This window comes from Gnatocerus cornutus, chromosome 2, assembly GCF_029298725.1.
Source record: "Gnatocerus cornutus isolate USDA-ARS CGAHR chromosome 2, icGnaCorn1.1, whole genome shotgun sequence".
Lineage (NCBI taxonomy): Eukaryota > Metazoa > Arthropoda > Insecta > Coleoptera > Tenebrionidae > Gnatocerus > Gnatocerus cornutus.
The window spans coordinates 9961937-9978794 of record NC_142234.1 but is presented as its reverse complement, the minus strand read 5'-3'; the positions used below and the strand labels follow the sequence as shown (position 1 = coordinate 9978794).

Sequence of the window (16858 nt, the reverse complement as noted above, 5' to 3'; positions counted from 1 at the left end):
TATAATTTGCGCCGTGTATTTTGACATCTTAAAATCGCCTTTCCATTTCAACCAAAATTATTAGTATTTGATTGAACTCTTCGTTAAACAAAAACAACACACCAATAAGTTGCGAAATGGTATTTTTACGCTCTAAACATCAAATTGTTTAAAATAAACACAAAGGAATCGATTTTTTTTGCATAAAATGCACAATTTTGAAAAAATTACCGAAAACGCGAAGAAAACTATTAGATTTATATACTTAGAAACCTAATATTGATGTACCTATTTATTTAAATAAAGTTGTTTAATTGTTGTAACAAACCACTATGCTTTCTTAGTTGCCAAGGCATTTTTTTTTGAATTGAGTCCGAAAAAGACTTATGGACTTAAATAAGTCCGTAAAATGACACTTTTTTTAATGATCAAATTTGCGCGGGTACACACGTCAAACTTTTGACAATTTTGACTTTGGGGTTGGGTTATTTTTGTTTAAAATGTGGCCAAATTCTAACCACAAAGCTTAAAAAAGTATTATTACAAATAAAGCTATTTGTAGAATTTTACTAGTACGTGTCCCTTCCTCAATATTTAATCTTTAATCATTCTCAAATGTCATAATAACCTCAAAACTTTCACCTTTTTTTCAAATTGCTGGAAACGTTATTAATTATAAAAATGAGTCTCAATCACGGTAAGCAGGAAATCACTGATCCCGTCGAAGAAATGTTAAAAAGAACTGGTTGCATCAACCATCATTATAAAGTCCAAGTAAGTGAGGTTACAGCACGTTTATTTTTTGTAATTTTTTCTCAGGAATGCATCGCAGGGACTCAGGACTGGAGAAAATGTAAGCAGGAGGTAACCAATTTTAAAAAGTGTATGTCAGAGTATGAAGAAAGAAAAAAGCAGGGATTAGTATGAACTCATAGAAACTGTTGTAATAATTTATTTGTGTTATAAGAATATCTTACATTAAATTCTCAAAATTTCTCGATGTGTGTTAAATTGACCATTCAAATACACATTTAGAAAACAGCAACGAATCACAATAGTCACATCCAAACAGTTTTTTTTTTCCGCATTACAATAACATTACGAGTTAAAGACACACAGTGGAAATGTGAATGGGAGACAGTTGGCACGAAGTAATACCACTATAGTGAGGAACTGGTAACAAAAACATTAGACACATAAATAATACGTATAAAGTCTTTCTTAAAAAAAAAACTCATATTCCTATCACATAAATAAAATGATTGAGCAATACCACTACATACATAAATAATAAAAAAGTGAACGTTATGTACACATCTAGTAAAAATCAACACAGTTTCGTGAGTCTTTGGCAACATCTCATTTCAATCGGACATTTAAAAACAACGCTGTAAACTTGATGCCAAAATTTTAACAAGTTATTTACAATAAATTGACAATTGGACTGTAATCGTCGCACTTACATCACATTACGCAGTCACAGATTTATTTTTAGGTGCATCTTCATATCGACAGATCTCTAGAGAACTCATTGTGCTTAAGGACGTGTACGAATTATTTACTATGTGAGGAGCTTCGTTGAATTCGTCTAGTTCCTCGATATCAGCTGAGGAAGGACCCTTCAGCAAGAAGTATTGCTCGGAACGGGTAGGCCATAATAGGTGGGCCATTACACAATAGGCAAAACAGTCAGCGGAATAAGTTATACCTGAAAGTAATGAGTTGTTGGGAAAGTGAAGAGAAGCAAAATGGTGGATGCGCCGGGTTACATAACACATATTTTTCTCACCTAAAAGTAGCTTAAATCTCCACAATGCCGAGACGTGGAGCGCTATTAAAGCTAAAATTGGCAAATAGATAAACCAGACCAAACTTGAAGCTCCAAAGTGCAACAAAAAGTTCAATTTCTGGGTGTTATGCTCGTACAACATGGTTGTGCGCAATTCGTACAAAAACCAGACCATAATGAGCGATCTGAAGACAATAATGAGCCATCCTGGCCACGTTTGGTACTCATCAATGTCTTCAATAATATCCACTTCAGTCTGAAATTGCCAAAATAATAAACCAATAAAAGACACCCCTAAAATCTTACCAAATTCCATACATAAAGAAGAATATGGACGATACCATAGCACAACCAAATCGCAAACACCAGAGGCTTCCATGAAAGTTCTAAACGAGTGACAGCCCAACCTTTAGCCAGCAATAAGAGCAAGAGCATAAAAGATGTCTAAAATACACAAATTAGATAATTTTGAGTATTTTTGAGAACAGTACCCTTGAAAGAATATCAAAAATATCGCCAGACATTGCCAATTTTGGGTACCCTTGTCCATCTAGGGCGAACTTCAAGGTGTGAATTAATATTAAACAGAGCGCCAAAAAATCCAAGAATAAACTAGCTGTAAAAAGTTTTGTGACGGGGTGTTTTTGGGTTTTTACTGCATGGCACTGTAAAGGCACCAACACCATGTAACACAACCAGAACAAGAGATAAAGTTCTAAGGTATTTTGGCGGTCAAAAGAAAATTGGTACGTCAGCGTACTATATGAAGAGGCGTTAGGATTTCCATTCACCAACCATAAATCATATTCTATTGTATATGTATGGGATGGCTGATAATGGTGCCATTCACAAGTCGTCATATTTAGATAACACGCCACCATGGACACGTACCAAAAACTACAACAAAGACATTAATTCATTCAATTCTCAAACCACAACCAAATTACGAAGGCTGCTTGAAATCCTGTATAACATAAGTAAATTGATTTCCTTTCACAACATTCCACTCTTTATCTTCATCAATGCATAGTTTTCCTTTTGGACAAGGAATTCTACGCAAATAATCCTGTCCTTTGGGATTGCACTTGTGTTCATATGCATGTGTACTAATCTTACTGAACATCCTCTTACAAGCTGCCTCTTTGTTATACAACACTCTGTTTTGGTAATACTCTAAAAAATAGGACCTTTCCAATACTGAAAATGTCACTTTTGCTGGAATATCGTCGTGAGATGTGATATTCCCGAAAATGTAACCGTGTGTCACATCTGCTTGATGTCGGTCAGTTTTTTGGAACCCGAACTTGACTAGAAATTTGAAGAACTCGTTGCTTTTAAACGTCCCTTTTAAATGTGTGCACTGTTGCATTTCAAAACACAAGAGAACCACTAGGAGGATCGGAAACAACACATTTTTGTTCCGCATTTTGTTTGAAAATATGGCAACGACAGGTTAGAGTGGTGTCACTCATTTGACAACTCTTGACACTAGTGTTTTTTAAATAAAATCCCCAGATACTTGTCAATAACAAAACTCAAAAAACAGGGAAATAATTAAAATAACCTTCATTAAGTACCGTCCAGCATAGTTTTTCATTTACATCGGTGTTGATGAATTGTGTTAACTGAGCCGTTGTTTCACTCCTGATTGAAGTGACAGTCAAGAATTTTGAGGTTACCACGGGTTGTCAAATTTTTGGGACACTTCTTGGCACTTCTTGGTTGTCTTATTATACTTCGTGTGATTTTAGTCACTCAACACCAGGTTATGTTCTACTGATGAACCAGTGTAAAACTTCCTAAATTTTCAATAATGGCGCTATTGAATCTAGGAGAGGACCCCTGGTAATCATCGCTTAATGATAATTTCTCTTTTATAAACTCCTTTTTAGGCTGCTGGAACATGAATCTTGCGAAAAACTTCACAGAGATATAATGGAACAGCTCATGCAAAGACAGAGGCTCCCGCGAACCACCGATAAGTATGCTCATTTATCGGCGACGATTCGTTTGCGGCTCAAACAATACAATAATGAGGTGGGACAATTGAAGCAAAAGTTAGATATAGCAGCCAGAAGTGATTCTATGTAGGCATCTCCATAGCATGCACTGTCATTTTTTTTATTATCACTTTTTAGAACTGCAGCTGAGTCTGAAAGAAGGACAAGACAAGTGGAAATCTTGCATTCCAAATCAATTCAAATGCAGAAAATGTTTGATGAGCAAGTTACAAGTAAGGTTCAAGAAGATAGAAAGATGCTGATTGGAGATAGTGGGTCTAGTTGGGGCCCCAATTCAGACGGCAGTGGGGAAGCTTCTGGATACTCCGTTGATCAGTTGAAAACTGACCAGAAACGGATGATTGGGGGTTGTTTTTGTTGTTTGGAGAGATTGAGTTTAATGTATTGTTTGTAGAGCAAAACGAGGGTCTTGATAACTTATCGCAGATAATTGCGCGGCAGAAAAATATTGCTCATACCATCTCTGATGAAGTGGATCTTCATAATGGTAAAATCGGTTTTATTTAAAAAAATCATTACCCTAAGAAACAATTTTTTTTTAACAGAAATCTTGGACGATTTGGGCACTAATGTCGATAGAACCGATGCAAGAGTCAGAACCGAGACCCAACATATATCTGTAGTGGACGCAAAAGACAAAACTTGCGTATATTGGGTGATAATAATTTTATTACTTGTAAGTATAATTATCGTGGCTGCAATCTAACGCTTGGAAAAAATAATTTACATTGTGATTGAAATGAAGATTGCCAAAAATTGTAAACAACATAAATGTTTTTTATATTGTATAAAACAAATAAATATATTTAACAATATTTCTATTTCAATTCATCTAAATAAGGAACGCTGCGCAGGTCCCCATACGATGCCATGGATAACTTACCAGAAGCTACTCTCTTGAGCGCCTGAGAAAAAACTTTGTTCACAACCAACGATAATTCTTTTTTTCAACTTACCGAATTAACATCTGACGTGGTAATAGAGTCGATTTCTGCAGCAACTTGGCTTGGAGTCCTCGCTCCTCTCAACAACGCAGACTGAATTCCAATGCTTGCGATAGCGTTGCTTCCGCTTTCATTATCCAAAAGCATAGCAGCCCTCAATTGGTTTTTACCTCTATTAACATCAGCATCTGACAAGTTACCACTTTTAAGTAGCTTCACCGCCGCTTCGGCTGACTTTCCTGCGGTGGCGGCGGGTGCCACAACCAAAGCACCAAAAAGACCAGCGTCGCTGTATGTTGCATTCAGGGCACTAACTGCAATTCCTTCACCAGCTCCAGCACCGATGGCTCGACTTAAAGCTCCATTGTCCAAAGTTCCCCACTTCAGTTGAGGCCCTACCCCTAAAGCTCTTTCCAAAACGGCGTAAGTTAGAGCTTGTTTGGTATCTTTTAAGGCGGCACCTGGACCTCCGATTGCGATAAAAGCAAATTGACCAGCTTTATCAGAGCGGAGTTCGCCGCCGTGGTAAGGAGATGGAGTAGACGAGCCTTCACCGGTTGGTAAAGACAAGCTTTGGGCATATTGAACAAGTTGGGAGTGTTCAACACCGAGACCAACGACGGCAGCACGACCAGAGGTGAAATTGGAGGTGACGTAATGTTGGAGGGTTTCAGCAGAGATGTTGCCGAGGTGGTATTTGGCGCTGTAAAGCGAGTTTCCTAAGCCTCTGCGAAAGGCGGCTTTGTGAAGAAGGTCGACGGCACGCAACTGGAATGGGAAGAATGAATGCAATTGGAATCAGAATAATCAAGTGACCGCACAGTGACATCCATTTGAAATCGAAAACTCAGTTTTTTTATTAGTTTATTAAAAAGTTGGTGCCGTTGAGTTAGAAACTTCAAAGTTTGGCCTTCACAAGAGATTTTGAGTTCATATTTGATGTTTTAATGGTTATAATACAAACCTGTGGAGGGCGAAGTGCCAATTCCAACCTCTGTCTTGGCACAGTGTCGGAAACCTCCCATGGTAGGAAAACCTGCTTTGTCGTAACTTCAGTAAGATAAGGCAAAGATTTCTGAACCGCTTGTCTTGTGCCCTCAAGAGTATAAGCGACAATTTCCCTGTCAGAAGTGCATGACAAGTTAGCCCCAACTTGTTGGATGTTACGAGTAATGGCAAACTGGGACACATTTTTTGTGGATAATCCTGCACAGATACGGAGAGTGTGAGTTACACCAGCATTTTCGGTCACTTCGTTGCGAGAACCAGCTCTGAAATTATTTTTTTAGATATTAAAGCGGACGTGTGGAGTTTAAAACCTGAAAACGATGGAAACACGAGAGATGGGGGCATCATTTTCGCCAGTGGTAACTACCAAGTTGTTGGGGAGAGTTGTGCTTTTGAGTTCATAATTGGTGACGCCACCGATGGGTGTGGGAGCGGTGGAGGCAAAGCCCCTGGTCTAAGAGCGAACAAACTAAAGTTAGTAAAGTTTGGCAAAGTACAACAGTTGAAATGGCTAATAAATTGTGTGAAGTGAAAATTAAATGTTGATACAAAAAAAAGAAAGTAATTGATGGAATTGGTTTCAGTGACCAAACGAAAATGGTTGAATAAGTTAAATAAGCCAAAATCCGTGAATCACCCTGTATATTAGCACCGGTCAATTTTTTGCCAATTTGACATCTTGTTCCATGGCCTTCCCTAATTTAAATTTAAGAACAATCGTCTAAAAATTAATAATTTTAGGTCTCAGGAACTTGATTGGGTGTATTTTGCGACATGAATAACAATTTTATCATGAAAAGAGATTACTTTTTAAAAAGTAAAGGTTAAATTCAGCATGAAGTATTTACATAACAGGTCGACTCTTGTCTTTACTTACCGCTACCGTACGCAGTAATGGAACTTTGGTTATATTGGTGGCCATTATTTCTTTTTTACACCCAAATTGATCACAAAATAGTGGCTAAAACTCAGCCCTTGTAAAATCAACCCTTCGCTGCCCCAACTGTCATATGCTGGGATTGTCGTATTACGTAAGTAAAATCAAAATTCCCTAGATATTTTTGCAAGAAAAAAAATACTAAAAACACATGTAATCGATTTAAAAAATTAGAAACATGACACATTAGTTTATTAACTGAAATCGATTTTAATGAAAAATTTGTAGCTTTTTTCTTTAATTTCTAGTTACCAAACCTAGGGACTTTCAAGTTACATGAGCTTATTGAGATTACTCACACGAGCGGGAAATAAAAAAATTCGTACTATTAATTAGAAAGAACACATCTTTTAATAAATTGTTAGTTATTTACGTTTTATTTCTTTTTAAAATTAACACAATCTGATAATATAGAAGAAAAGCCTTAATTAATTTAATTTCTGGCAGTCAATACGCTGCTAGTTCCTGGGGCCACCGTGACTTCGCCCGCCTGTCCTGACGTGTCTCTCTGTGGACTCTGAAAGTCATTAATTCCCTAAAAAATCCCTAAGACAACTTAAATTACCTTAACATGAATTTTGCTCTTCAAAACCGCAGCTCTCAATATAAGCATCCTCGTTCTTCTCTGATACTCTTTGCCCATCAACAAACTCCTTTCAAAAGTCGTACTTCTTTGGTCAACGTCTTTAGCAAACAGAATTTTATTATGGGAGTCAATCCTCGCTTGGATTTGCCCATCCAAAATCAACTGCATAAGCTCATCTTCTAACGCTGGGACTGTTCTATTGAACGCCACAGCCATTTTATGCATGTCAGCGGACAAGTACGGGCTGAAGTATTGAATAAGTGCTCGGTTACGTATCTGAGTGTATAGAGTGTTAATATGTGGAGCTATGTACATGTCTAATAACAAATTATCTTTGATTTCATCCAACAACTTTAAGCAAGACGCGTATTTTGATTCATAGAACTTAAAAATGATGTCGCGTAGTTGCGGCTCTAGCTCCAGAAACAATTTAAAAGAGCTACTGAAAATTACGTTTTTCTGTAGTTCATGTCTGTCAAAAGTAGCTAGAGCGCATAGTCCGCCGTACATCGCAACATTATTTGCCGAGAGTAACTCAGGGAAATCACAGTGATCCAAATTAGCTTGAAGAAAATGTTTAGCTGCTGACTTGTACTTTTTTGTGGCTAGTTCTGCCAACCCGGCAGCACATTTGAGTTTTGTAACAATAACTTGATTAGAATCTTTAGCTTGAGCTTCTGTAAAATCAGGAGTACTCTCAGCTTTAGAGACATAACTCAAAACATGTGACCAATTTTGTAAATAAACTGATACTTTGATAACATTTAGACACATATTGACTACGTGTTTACCGCTAGTGCAGTAGTCCCTAGCGCGTGAGTAACACTTGAGAGCATTGGATAAGTCCCCACAGTCTAAATAATGGTCGCCCAAATCATCATGGCCCCTTCTGATACTTTCTTTGATTGAATTAGATTTGTAATTCTTGAGATCATTATCAAGTTTTTCTAACTTAAGAGCAGCTTTCTTCGAGCGAGTTTCGGTCCAGAGATTGTCGATGACTGGAATATCTTGAGAAGTCGAGGGGGCTGCCACGTCTGGGACACTGAGTGCAGTAGTGACTTCCGCGAGTTTCTGGTGCAGAACTTGGTACAAATTCACGTTGTACGTTGTCATCACGTATGAAATTGCCATTTTGAGGGCTTCTAAGCGCAGGGAGGGACAGTGATCTATGATGAATATGAGTCTGTATAGTTTAGCCAAACCAGAGTAACTATTAGCGTAGACTTCTAGGTCTAACGACGGATTCTCGACTACATAACTCTCTTCTTCATTGTTGTCGTTGTCTTCCGGAGGAGCATCCACTTGCATGGGCTCCACTGCGTTCTAAAAGAAAATATTTCATGGCTGTGGTTCTAAGAAAAAACGAGGCTTTCTTACCAATGCAACTATTGTCTGCATTTGCAGGGGCATTTGGGACTTGTTATTAACGTTTAGAGTCGAAGAATCCCCTATTTTCGTTTGATTTGGTTCCGTTTTTTCACTAATTTTATTTCGGTTTTTTAGTTATGTCAAATGTCAAAAAGAGATCCGCGCAAAACAAAAGTTCCCAAATCTAGTGAATTTGAAAGGTTGGTATTGCAGATTCGACAGTTGTGTCCAGTGACAGGTCTATTTTTTTTTAATTCGGAATAAAAAATTGGAATGAAAATAAGGACAGTCTAATAAAACGTGTAAAATGTCGACAAAGACCAAAACCGTGGAGAAAAATGGCACAGTGAAATCGTCTGAATTAAAATCTGTCTTTAATAGGGCAATAACAGCAAATTCAGAGTGGCCTGATAAGGTTAGTTTTAGAAATCGGAAATTATTCAATTAAAACTATTCATATATTGCAGGATGAGTTTCTGGATGTTATTTATTGGGCGAGGCAGGCCATTGGTCTAATTTTGGGTATATTCTGGGGCTTAATACCTCTAAAAGGGTTCTTAGGTTTATTATTGTAAGTTTTGAGTTTTAGTCTGGCCAACACGTGATTACCTTTCAATTTAGGTTTGTTATAGTCAATGCAGCTGTTATCTATTTATACTTCAGTAGTTTTCAATGTGTAGATGAAGAGGAATATGGTGGTGCTTGGGAGTTAACTAAAGAAGGATTTATGACTTCATTTGCAGGCTTTCTGGTATTTCATTTATTCCATGTTTTTACCATTTATTACGATTTATTTTTAGGTTACTTGGATTATTATATACTCAGGATTATATCAAGATTCAGGACAGTTATGATAGAACAACCCATTTTTACAAGATTTCCATTTTATATAAATTTATATAAAGTATTGATCATGTTTGTGACTAAAATGTCTTCTAGTGTGGGCCAAGCAATCCCGTTTTAATTATTGGAAATTTGATGTATTTTACTAAGCCCATTGTAAAAAAATAGGTTTTGTTTGATTTTGGTTGTTTGTGAAATTATAACACTGGTTATCAGGCATTCTTAAAAATAAAGTACAAAAACACATATGATCTTTTGTTTTAAAATCACTTGAAACTAACAATAAATAATTTTGAACCGATGGCGATGAATGCATTTTATTATATCATTATTTTGAATTTCCCGCTAACACGTCATTCTTAAGCGATGATCGCCATTGGACAGCCAGTAAACGATTTTTTTCACCTTCACAAACCCAGTGGAATTAGAAATGGGATGAAATTCGAAATGTCCAATAAAGGGGCCTTAGCATTATTAGCCGACTATGGGGGCGACAGTTCTGATGAAGAAGTCCCTGGTAGTCGCGTCTCTACCAAAAGAGTGCACAAAGATGACGACGAAGTTGAACCTCAAACCAAACGTTTAGAGAGGTTAGGATCATACAAGTCTATTTATCTGTATTTTCGTATTAATTTTTAAGATTACCGCCGCCAAACTTTACCATTCAAAGACTTGAAGAAGTCACAGATGACCCGTCGTTGCACGATGGTCGAGTCAGAAGTTTCCAGCATGAAAGGGGCAACTGGGCCACTTACGTGTACATCCCTTGTAATCCACCCCTTTAGAAATTTCTCAAGTAATTGAAGAATTTCAGGTGAAACGAGTGAAGGCTTGCAAAGGTTACTAGACTCTGTTGCAAGAGTAGGGGCAGAGCACCACCTTGATCTGAAATGTTTCAATGATTTACATTTAAGTCTCACAAGAACTGTGATTTTGAGGCATCACTGGATTGAGCCTTTTATTGCCAGTTTAAGAGAAAATTTAGTTCAATTTAATAAGTATGTTATGTAGAAAAGTGGTATTATCAACTTAATGAGTTTTTTTAGATTTATTATCATGTTCAATAGTTTGGAAGTTTATTGTAATGAAGAAAAAACTCGCTCTTTTATTGGATTACAAATTAAGACTGGTTATGATTCCCTTCTGAAAACGGTGCACTGCTTGGACAACTGTCTTGCAGAATTCAAGCTACCAGAGTTCTACAAGGATCCATCATTTCACATCAGCATTGCGTGGGGCCTTGGAGACTTAACAGAAAAAATCAAAGCAATTCTTCCTCAGTTAAATCAAGACTTGGATGATTTAATGAGGGAATACCCCCAAGATAATTGGTATATTTATGTTGAGAGGCTTTTGTGTAAGACAGGAAACAAAGTTTTCCAGTTTCAGCTCAAATAGGATTTATTTTTGTATAAAAGTAAAGAGAGATCAATGCTTTTTTATAAAGTAAGAGCGTCCAGCTGGGTTCATAATCGTGCCTTTTGTGGGGGCTTCCAGAGACCATTCATACCAAACTTTATCTTGATTCTCTACCCTCCAGAACGAAATTTCGATGACGTTTCCGCCTTCAACTTTCAGGGGCTCCTATTAAATATGCGTTAATTAAAAATATGTACTTTGTGGGTTCTTACCATTAACGGGAACACAATTGGGAACCAACTGACCATCTCATGGGTGTGGGTGTCTGGGTGGATACTCAACATCACGTCTTTGTATAAGACAGTATCGAAAAATCCCACGAAACCTGTGAGGACACACGCTTGCGTGCAATGAAACCTCAACTTTTTGTACCGCTCGTTGCAAATAGAACTGTTCCAATTTGGATGCTCGAATTTGAAGAGAGCTTGAGGGGGCGCAATTTGATAATAATTAACCAAATGGATAACATAAGGTGTCTCGTAACACGTCCGTAGCGTCTTATCCGCTGGCCGATTATTCCTAATTTCATTAAAAATCTTTATGCTCTGAAGCGGGGCCAAATACGACGTATAGGAGCATGGAATCGAGACCCCGGTACGTTTGAGAAATCTTTGCGCTCCATCAAGACACTCTGGCGACAGTTCGTTATCGCCAAATGACCCCAACAATTCTGAAACTAAAATGTCGGCTTTTTCTGGTGGTTCATAGACACGCATGTCTTCGTTGATGAGGGTGACTTGGTCGTGCCATTCATGTTTCACACGATCAATGAGGGTGTTAATGGCGAACGGGTTCTTTTCAACAGCGTAAACTTTAACTTTGCGGTGAAGTATGTAGGAGACATTGAGAGCAGCTTGGACGAGTGGGCCACGGCCGGCACCCACCACCATGATGATGGGGGTGGTGACTTCGGGGGGGACGTCTTCTAACGCCTTCTGGATCGCGTTTTGATATGTAGTGTACTTGATTTGGTCTTTTTCAAAAACCTCGTAGATGTTGGTTTCTAGGTGTTCCGTGAGGGGCTGTAGCGGGTTCTGGAGAAAGTCTTCACAGCTAGATAAAGTGTATTAATCCTGATTTATCAAACGAAATGAAACCTACCCTTGAACGAATTCCATGTTTGGATCAGAAACATACAATTTTTTTCCCAAAAAGTGTAAGTATTTTGCGTACAACGACAGGTCCCCCTCGTTGTTTGTCTTAATTATGTACTGAACATCGATGGTTAAAAATCTCTGGATGAGTTCCTGGTGGAGGCGTGGTAGCACCGGTTTTCCATGATTATTTAAAATAAAATAGGAAGTCGGAATAATGAGTGCTTTGACCGGTTCCCCAATCCAACGATCGATCTCACTTTTAGAAGGAATGTAATTAACATCTGGTAACTCCAATACAACTCCCACATGCTTGTTATAATTACAATAAGTCCGAAATTCGTCCCACCATCTCCAGGAGTCTTCTTTTTCATCTTCCTCGCAAATGGGGCTATATTGTGACGGATGAATCATCGGAAGAGTAACCCAAAACGTGGACGTAAACCCATTGACGAGTTTCTCGTTGATGATGCGCCCCAATTGCGCATTGCATCTTTTAGTTAGAGAAAATTTGATTACTGGGACACCTAAATGAGAAGCGAAACCCAATTCTTGCAACAACAGTGCTTTGCTTTTACGCTGGACATGATCAATTTCACTGTCCACATTCATAGTTGGTGTGAGCTCAGCTATAAAAACACTTTTAGTTAACATTTGAGGTGCCAAAATTACATACCAACTACATAGCGCCCCCATTCGACACTCTGTAGAATACGGTCGGTCCTTCCTATTGCCGGAGGAGGCTTTGATTTCAGCAGTTCTCTAGCATAGTTTGGATGCGTTATTTGAGTGACTATGAAATGGTAACCAAACTCATATGCTGACTGAATAGCGAGCCGGAGGCTGTGGGGACAGTTTATCTGGATTCCGGTAGACATGCGTTTGCGCTTCTCATTGTCCCCGTCGGGATAATACTGGGTTTCGACGCTCATTGTGGGTCTGTAACATGTTGTGGATTGAGGTTATGTTAGCTTGACAGGTGGGGGCTAAAAATAATCCGGTATCAGTTAAGCAGGGGAATTAGACGTGTGTAAAATAGAGGTGTGACAATTTTGGGGGCTCCTAATAATGATTTTGTCGGAGAAAACGGCTTACCAGGCACAAATTTGAAATGTGTATCTGTCAATGTGACGTTTGAGATTCCACTGCGGATGTGAACTGCTTGTATCCTATTGGTGGGAATTAAAAGTAGTAATTTAAAAAATTGGCGCGTTAAAGTCTAGGTTTATATTTTTTTTAAACATTTTTTTACGAGAGTCAAGTAACTGTATCTAAATGTAGGTAGAGTTTTTTAATTAAAAGAAAAACTAATTTAAGTAATGATTTCAAAGAATAAAAAAGTGTAAAAATAGTTAACCAGATAAAAAATGGATAAAAACAACACTGATTGACTGTAGATTTTTGTTTTTTTTTTAACAAAAATTTGAAATGTATTGTTTTTTGTTCGTCGGTGTATTAGTTGCGTTTGGTACATTGGTTCTTTTATCAATGTCTCAAAATTATCTTCGAAAATATTTGTGTTGGCTGGTCTGTGTCAAACTTCCCCTAATCCATCGATAGCCAATCAATTCCTCTCTTTAGTCACGTGCGATCCCTCGTGGTTCGCCACGTGATCTCAAAACACCCAAGTGAAATGAAACCCGCCAAAAAAGCCTCTGCTTGACTAGTTCATTTAAAGATAAGCGTCCGCTTTCCATTAAACCATCATTTGTACGTATTCATGCAACACGGCATCAGATAAGTGTTGCCAACCGTACATCGAAGGTATACATAAAATTGCATCCACTTTTCGTCTGTAGAGTCGGAGTCATTTTACCATCGGACTCCGCCCTTACGATGGGAGGGATGGAAGTGTGTTCCCGCCCTCTGCTGGCACCCTTGGGTACTCTACCGGCCATCATTGCTAGGGTGAGCGAGGGTGGAAACAGGGTGTATTGCAGCGTCACCCCAACTTGTTATGTTCTGAAGTGTTCGATCGCCATATTGATAGGAATACTCAGTTTTTATTGGTGGATTTATAATGAGTGCGAAAAATGCCATGAAGTCGAAATATGTATTTTATCGATTTCGTGTAAATAAAAGGAGGGTGGGTTTTTTTCGTTGGGTGCGGATTTGTTTATCGTTTTTGGTTGGATTTAATTACGTAGGTTTACTCTCTATGAATAATTGATAGTGAAACAACGAGGCCAAATTATTTACATACAAACAAACTATTCATTTTTATGACGTTTACGCTCGTAAATTTTCATATGATTACATTGCACGCAAGACGAAAAATTACTTCCGGTACGGCCGTGAGCTCCTCCCAAATTGCAGTAGTACCGGCCCACTCAAGAAGGTGATGTTCGCATTTCCGGTAATTATGGCCGCAAATCAAATTTCGCCATTCCAGATTGAAATTCTTAATAATATTCCTGTATTATTATCAACAGAAGGGGGAGTGGTTGAATATGGAGAATGAGAAGATGTTAACTTTGGTGGATCTGATAGCTAACTTTTCATTTTATTAAGAGAATAATGGCTTCATTAATTTTTATACTCATTAATGTCGCTTCTCGCGGTTTTTATGAGCATTCTTGTAGATATTTTCCGAGTTGTATCTCAAGAAGATAAACACATCAGAAGCAAATGACTAAGCGACTTCTCAGGTTTGTAGACAAAGTTACTGAATTTGAAGACCGGAAACTCATCTGGAAAACTATTTGGAAAATCAGTTTGTCAGGCTCATAAAATCTCAAGTCCATGGGCAAACATCTAATTCTAATTAAAGCTGAAACATTATAAAATTATTATGTTGTTTTTATATTACATAATCTGTTAATAAAAAGTTTAGAATTTTAGGTTCCAAATTTTAGATTGACAGATTGAAATTTATTTTACAAAAATGAAATTATAATTTTTATCCCATTTCCTCATTTTTGACCTGTAGTTGAGAGTTATTCTTATTATACAGTTTGGTCCACGACTAGCTTATGTCTACAAATCAACAAATCACAATTGTTTTGAATAAGCTTTAGTTTAAATACCTTGATGATTATAAAATTTATTTTTTTATGGACGATTATACAAAAATTAGGTGTTTTTGAACAGATTTTGGTTCAAAAAGTAGCCGTTTAGTGAACTGTTTCTTTAAGCATCATCTGTTAGATTTGATTTATTTTGATGTTTTATGACACATGATTTTTAACTATTTTTTTTATAAATTAGAAATGAGCGCAATCGAAATCGTAGATAAAACGTTATAAGACACACATCTAAACACTATTTTGATTATATTACAAATGAAGATAGGTATTTTAGGTATTAATTCCAACACATTAACATTAATAGACCTTTTACGATAGTCTTTTGTACCGCAAAACCTAATTCACATAACACCGTTATTACATCATTTGCAACAGGAACGAATTACAAGATGAAAATTTAAAAATTTGTGGTCTTGAGTGGACATTTGCAACCTAAATTAACTGTTGTATGTACCTATAGGAAAAAACTAGTTTTGCATTTCGTAGTTTTTAGTTTTGTTTTAACTTAGTAGGTGCTTAAACGTCATCAGTCAGATAAAGAATGTTTGCTACATTAGGAACTTTACTAAATGGAAGTGGCAGAAACAAAATAAAAAAATTAGCAGTTTATCCGATTCTTTAAGCGATAAAATAAGATTTTAATTTTTTGCCTGTGTATTTTCGGGCTCTTTAAACAGAATCTTCCATTTCTCATCTTGAACTGCTCCACTTTTTTCTCTTCAGGACAATGACAGATGACAGTGCCGTATTTATTTATAACCACCTTTTTATAATTCAAATGAGATACTGTAAACAGTCGTCGTAATCTCGTAGAGATCTCAATTTATTATAGTAGCAAACCTCTTGTCAAAGAGTATGACAAGCTCATTTGCAACCAGGCTGGTATATTTAATTTCGAGTTTACTTTTTTCAACTGCTTCAATCGATCTTCGATATACTCACACCCGTTCGAAGAACAACAAATATAACGGGGCCTCTGGGAACCACCTCTGAGGGCTATAACGGGTTATTGAGAGCCAGAGGCGGAGCACACATCTTACAAAAATCTGCAAAACTCCATTTTGCTACTTTGTATGACTATTAAACTGTATTTGACTGTGTACTGTTTCGTTTGTGGTATTCCCAAAAAATAATATTGTTGATTTTGATGAGATTATTGGTGAGATTTCTGCCTCCGCCGCTGCTTGGGTAATAAATCCAGGTGCTGGTAATGTTCGAACTTTGACCATGACCCAGCCGGCCACCGGTCTATCGACAACAAAGCACCCTTTGAAAAAAAGTAACCCAACGGTCCTAGGGCAGCATCCGTTCATGATGGGCTCGCGAGGGTTACGGTTATGGATTTATGATCCCATATGCAGATGTAGGGACCAGATGTCCAGCGTGTGTGTATTTACCGTTTGCTTTTTTTGGGTCATCAATTATTTTTAAGTTTGGTACTGGTTGTAATTAGAAAGTTGCATTGAAGGGGATGTGGAAGGATATGGGAGAATTTCGAAAAAGGGGTAGAGAAAGCGGAATTTTGAGAGAACCAAAACCAGGTTTATGTAGATTCTGAGAAAGCTCTTTGCAAGCTTGGATCTTTATCTTTATCATCTCAATTTTTTGTCGTTATCTCCCTGCATCACCTGGCCCTTTCTGGTCCTCTGAAAGTCCTCACCGGACACACTTCTTATCCCAACCCTTTTTCAATCCCCATCTGATTCGCTATGCATGTTATGCAAATGAGTGCCATAATGAAACAAAGTTTTTTTAAGCCATAACTGATTTTAGTTTTTTTTCTTCGTCCAACCCGAGTGACAATTGTTTCGGATTGTAACAGTGACGGCGCATTGAATTAT

At 37.5% G+C, this 16858-nt stretch overlaps 8 protein-coding genes across 10 annotated transcripts; 4 read left to right on the top strand and 4 right to left on the bottom strand.

The window, feature by feature from the left end:
* The first annotated feature begins 408 nt into the window (after positions 1–408).
* LOC148178831 (uncharacterized) lies at positions 409–974 on the top strand. Its single transcript, XM_088050923.1, has 2 exons — positions 409–753; positions 799–974. The coding sequence occupies exons 1-2, from the start codon at positions 661–663 to the stop codon at positions 904–906; spliced, it is 201 nt and encodes a 66-aa protein (XP_087907049.1). The 5' UTR covers positions 409–660; the 3' UTR covers positions 907–974.
* LOC148178830 (transmembrane protein 145) lies at positions 916–3194 on the bottom strand. The gene is made up of 5 exons (XM_088050920.1): positions 2716–3194; positions 2260–2665; positions 2075–2212; positions 1769–2024; positions 916–1687 (listed from the first exon to the last, which is right to left on the bottom strand). Exons 1-5 carry the CDS (start codon positions 3192–3194, stop codon positions 1449–1451), a joined length of 1518 nt encoding a protein of 505 aa, XP_087907046.1. The 3' UTR covers positions 916–1448.
* Positions 3195–3507: 313 nt separating this feature from the next.
* Positions 3508–4604, top strand: Syx8 (syntaxin 8). The gene is made up of 5 exons (XM_088050922.1): positions 3508–3613; positions 3661–3855; positions 3907–4136; positions 4184–4276; positions 4335–4604. Exons 1-5 carry the CDS (start codon positions 3582–3584, stop codon positions 4493–4495), a joined length of 711 nt encoding a protein of 236 aa, XP_087907048.1. The 5' UTR covers positions 3508–3581; the 3' UTR covers positions 4496–4604.
* LOC148178828 (cytochrome b-c1 complex subunit 2, mitochondrial-like) lies at positions 4441–6794 on the bottom strand. The gene is made up of 5 exons (XM_088050921.1): positions 6619–6794; positions 6053–6195; positions 5698–6004; positions 4746–5501; positions 4441–4694 (listed from the first exon to the last, which is right to left on the bottom strand). The coding sequence occupies exons 1-5, from the start codon at positions 6661–6663 to the stop codon at positions 4608–4610; spliced, it is 1338 nt and encodes a 445-aa protein (XP_087907047.1). The 5' UTR covers positions 6664–6794; the 3' UTR covers positions 4441–4607.
* Positions 6795–7026: 232 nt separating this feature from the next.
* On the bottom strand, positions 7027–8817 carry CSN1b (COP9 signalosome subunit 1b). Of its 2 annotated transcripts, none has more exons than XM_088050932.1 (3): positions 8645–8817; positions 7244–8590; positions 7027–7195 (listed from the first exon to the last, which is right to left on the bottom strand). In XM_088050932.1, the coding sequence occupies exons 1-3, from the start codon at positions 8675–8677 to the stop codon at positions 7112–7114; spliced, it is 1464 nt and encodes a 487-aa protein (XP_087907058.1). In that variant the 5' UTR covers positions 8678–8817; the 3' UTR covers positions 7027–7111. The 2 variants fall into 2 exon arrangements, with proteins under 2 accessions (XP_087907058.1, XP_087907059.1); XM_088050933.1 differs by having other exon boundaries at positions 7027–7186.
* A 6-nt stretch (positions 8818–8823) lies between these two features.
* On the top strand, positions 8824–9724 carry LOC148178826 (GEL complex subunit OPTI). Its single transcript, XM_088050935.1, has 4 exons — positions 8824–9050; positions 9103–9206; positions 9257–9386; positions 9436–9724. Exons 1-4 carry the CDS (start codon positions 8943–8945, stop codon positions 9487–9489), a joined length of 396 nt encoding a protein of 131 aa, XP_087907061.1. The 5' UTR covers positions 8824–8942; the 3' UTR covers positions 9490–9724.
* Positions 9725–9844: 120 nt separating this feature from the next.
* Positions 9845–10906, top strand: LOC148178825 (U6 snRNA phosphodiesterase 1). The gene is made up of 4 exons (XM_088050934.1): positions 9845–10068; positions 10119–10246; positions 10293–10476; positions 10525–10906. Exons 1-4 carry the CDS (start codon positions 9845–9847, stop codon positions 10874–10876), a joined length of 888 nt encoding a protein of 295 aa, XP_087907060.1. The 3' UTR covers positions 10877–10906.
* Positions 10862–13187, bottom strand: csul (protein arginine N-methyltransferase 5). Of its 2 annotated transcripts, none has more exons than XM_088050929.1 (5): positions 13087–13187; positions 12668–12930; positions 11999–12620; positions 11110–11950; positions 10862–11062 (listed from the first exon to the last, which is right to left on the bottom strand). In XM_088050929.1, the coding sequence occupies exons 2-5, from the start codon at positions 12921–12923 to the stop codon at positions 10907–10909; spliced, it is 1875 nt and encodes a 624-aa protein (XP_087907055.1). In that variant the 5' UTR covers positions 12924–12930; positions 13087–13187; the 3' UTR covers positions 10862–10906. The 2 variants fall into 2 exon arrangements, with proteins under 2 accessions (XP_087907055.1, XP_087907056.1); XM_088050930.1 differs by having other exon boundaries at positions 12668–12977; positions 13087–13170.
* Positions 13188–16858: the final 3671 nt, after the last annotated feature.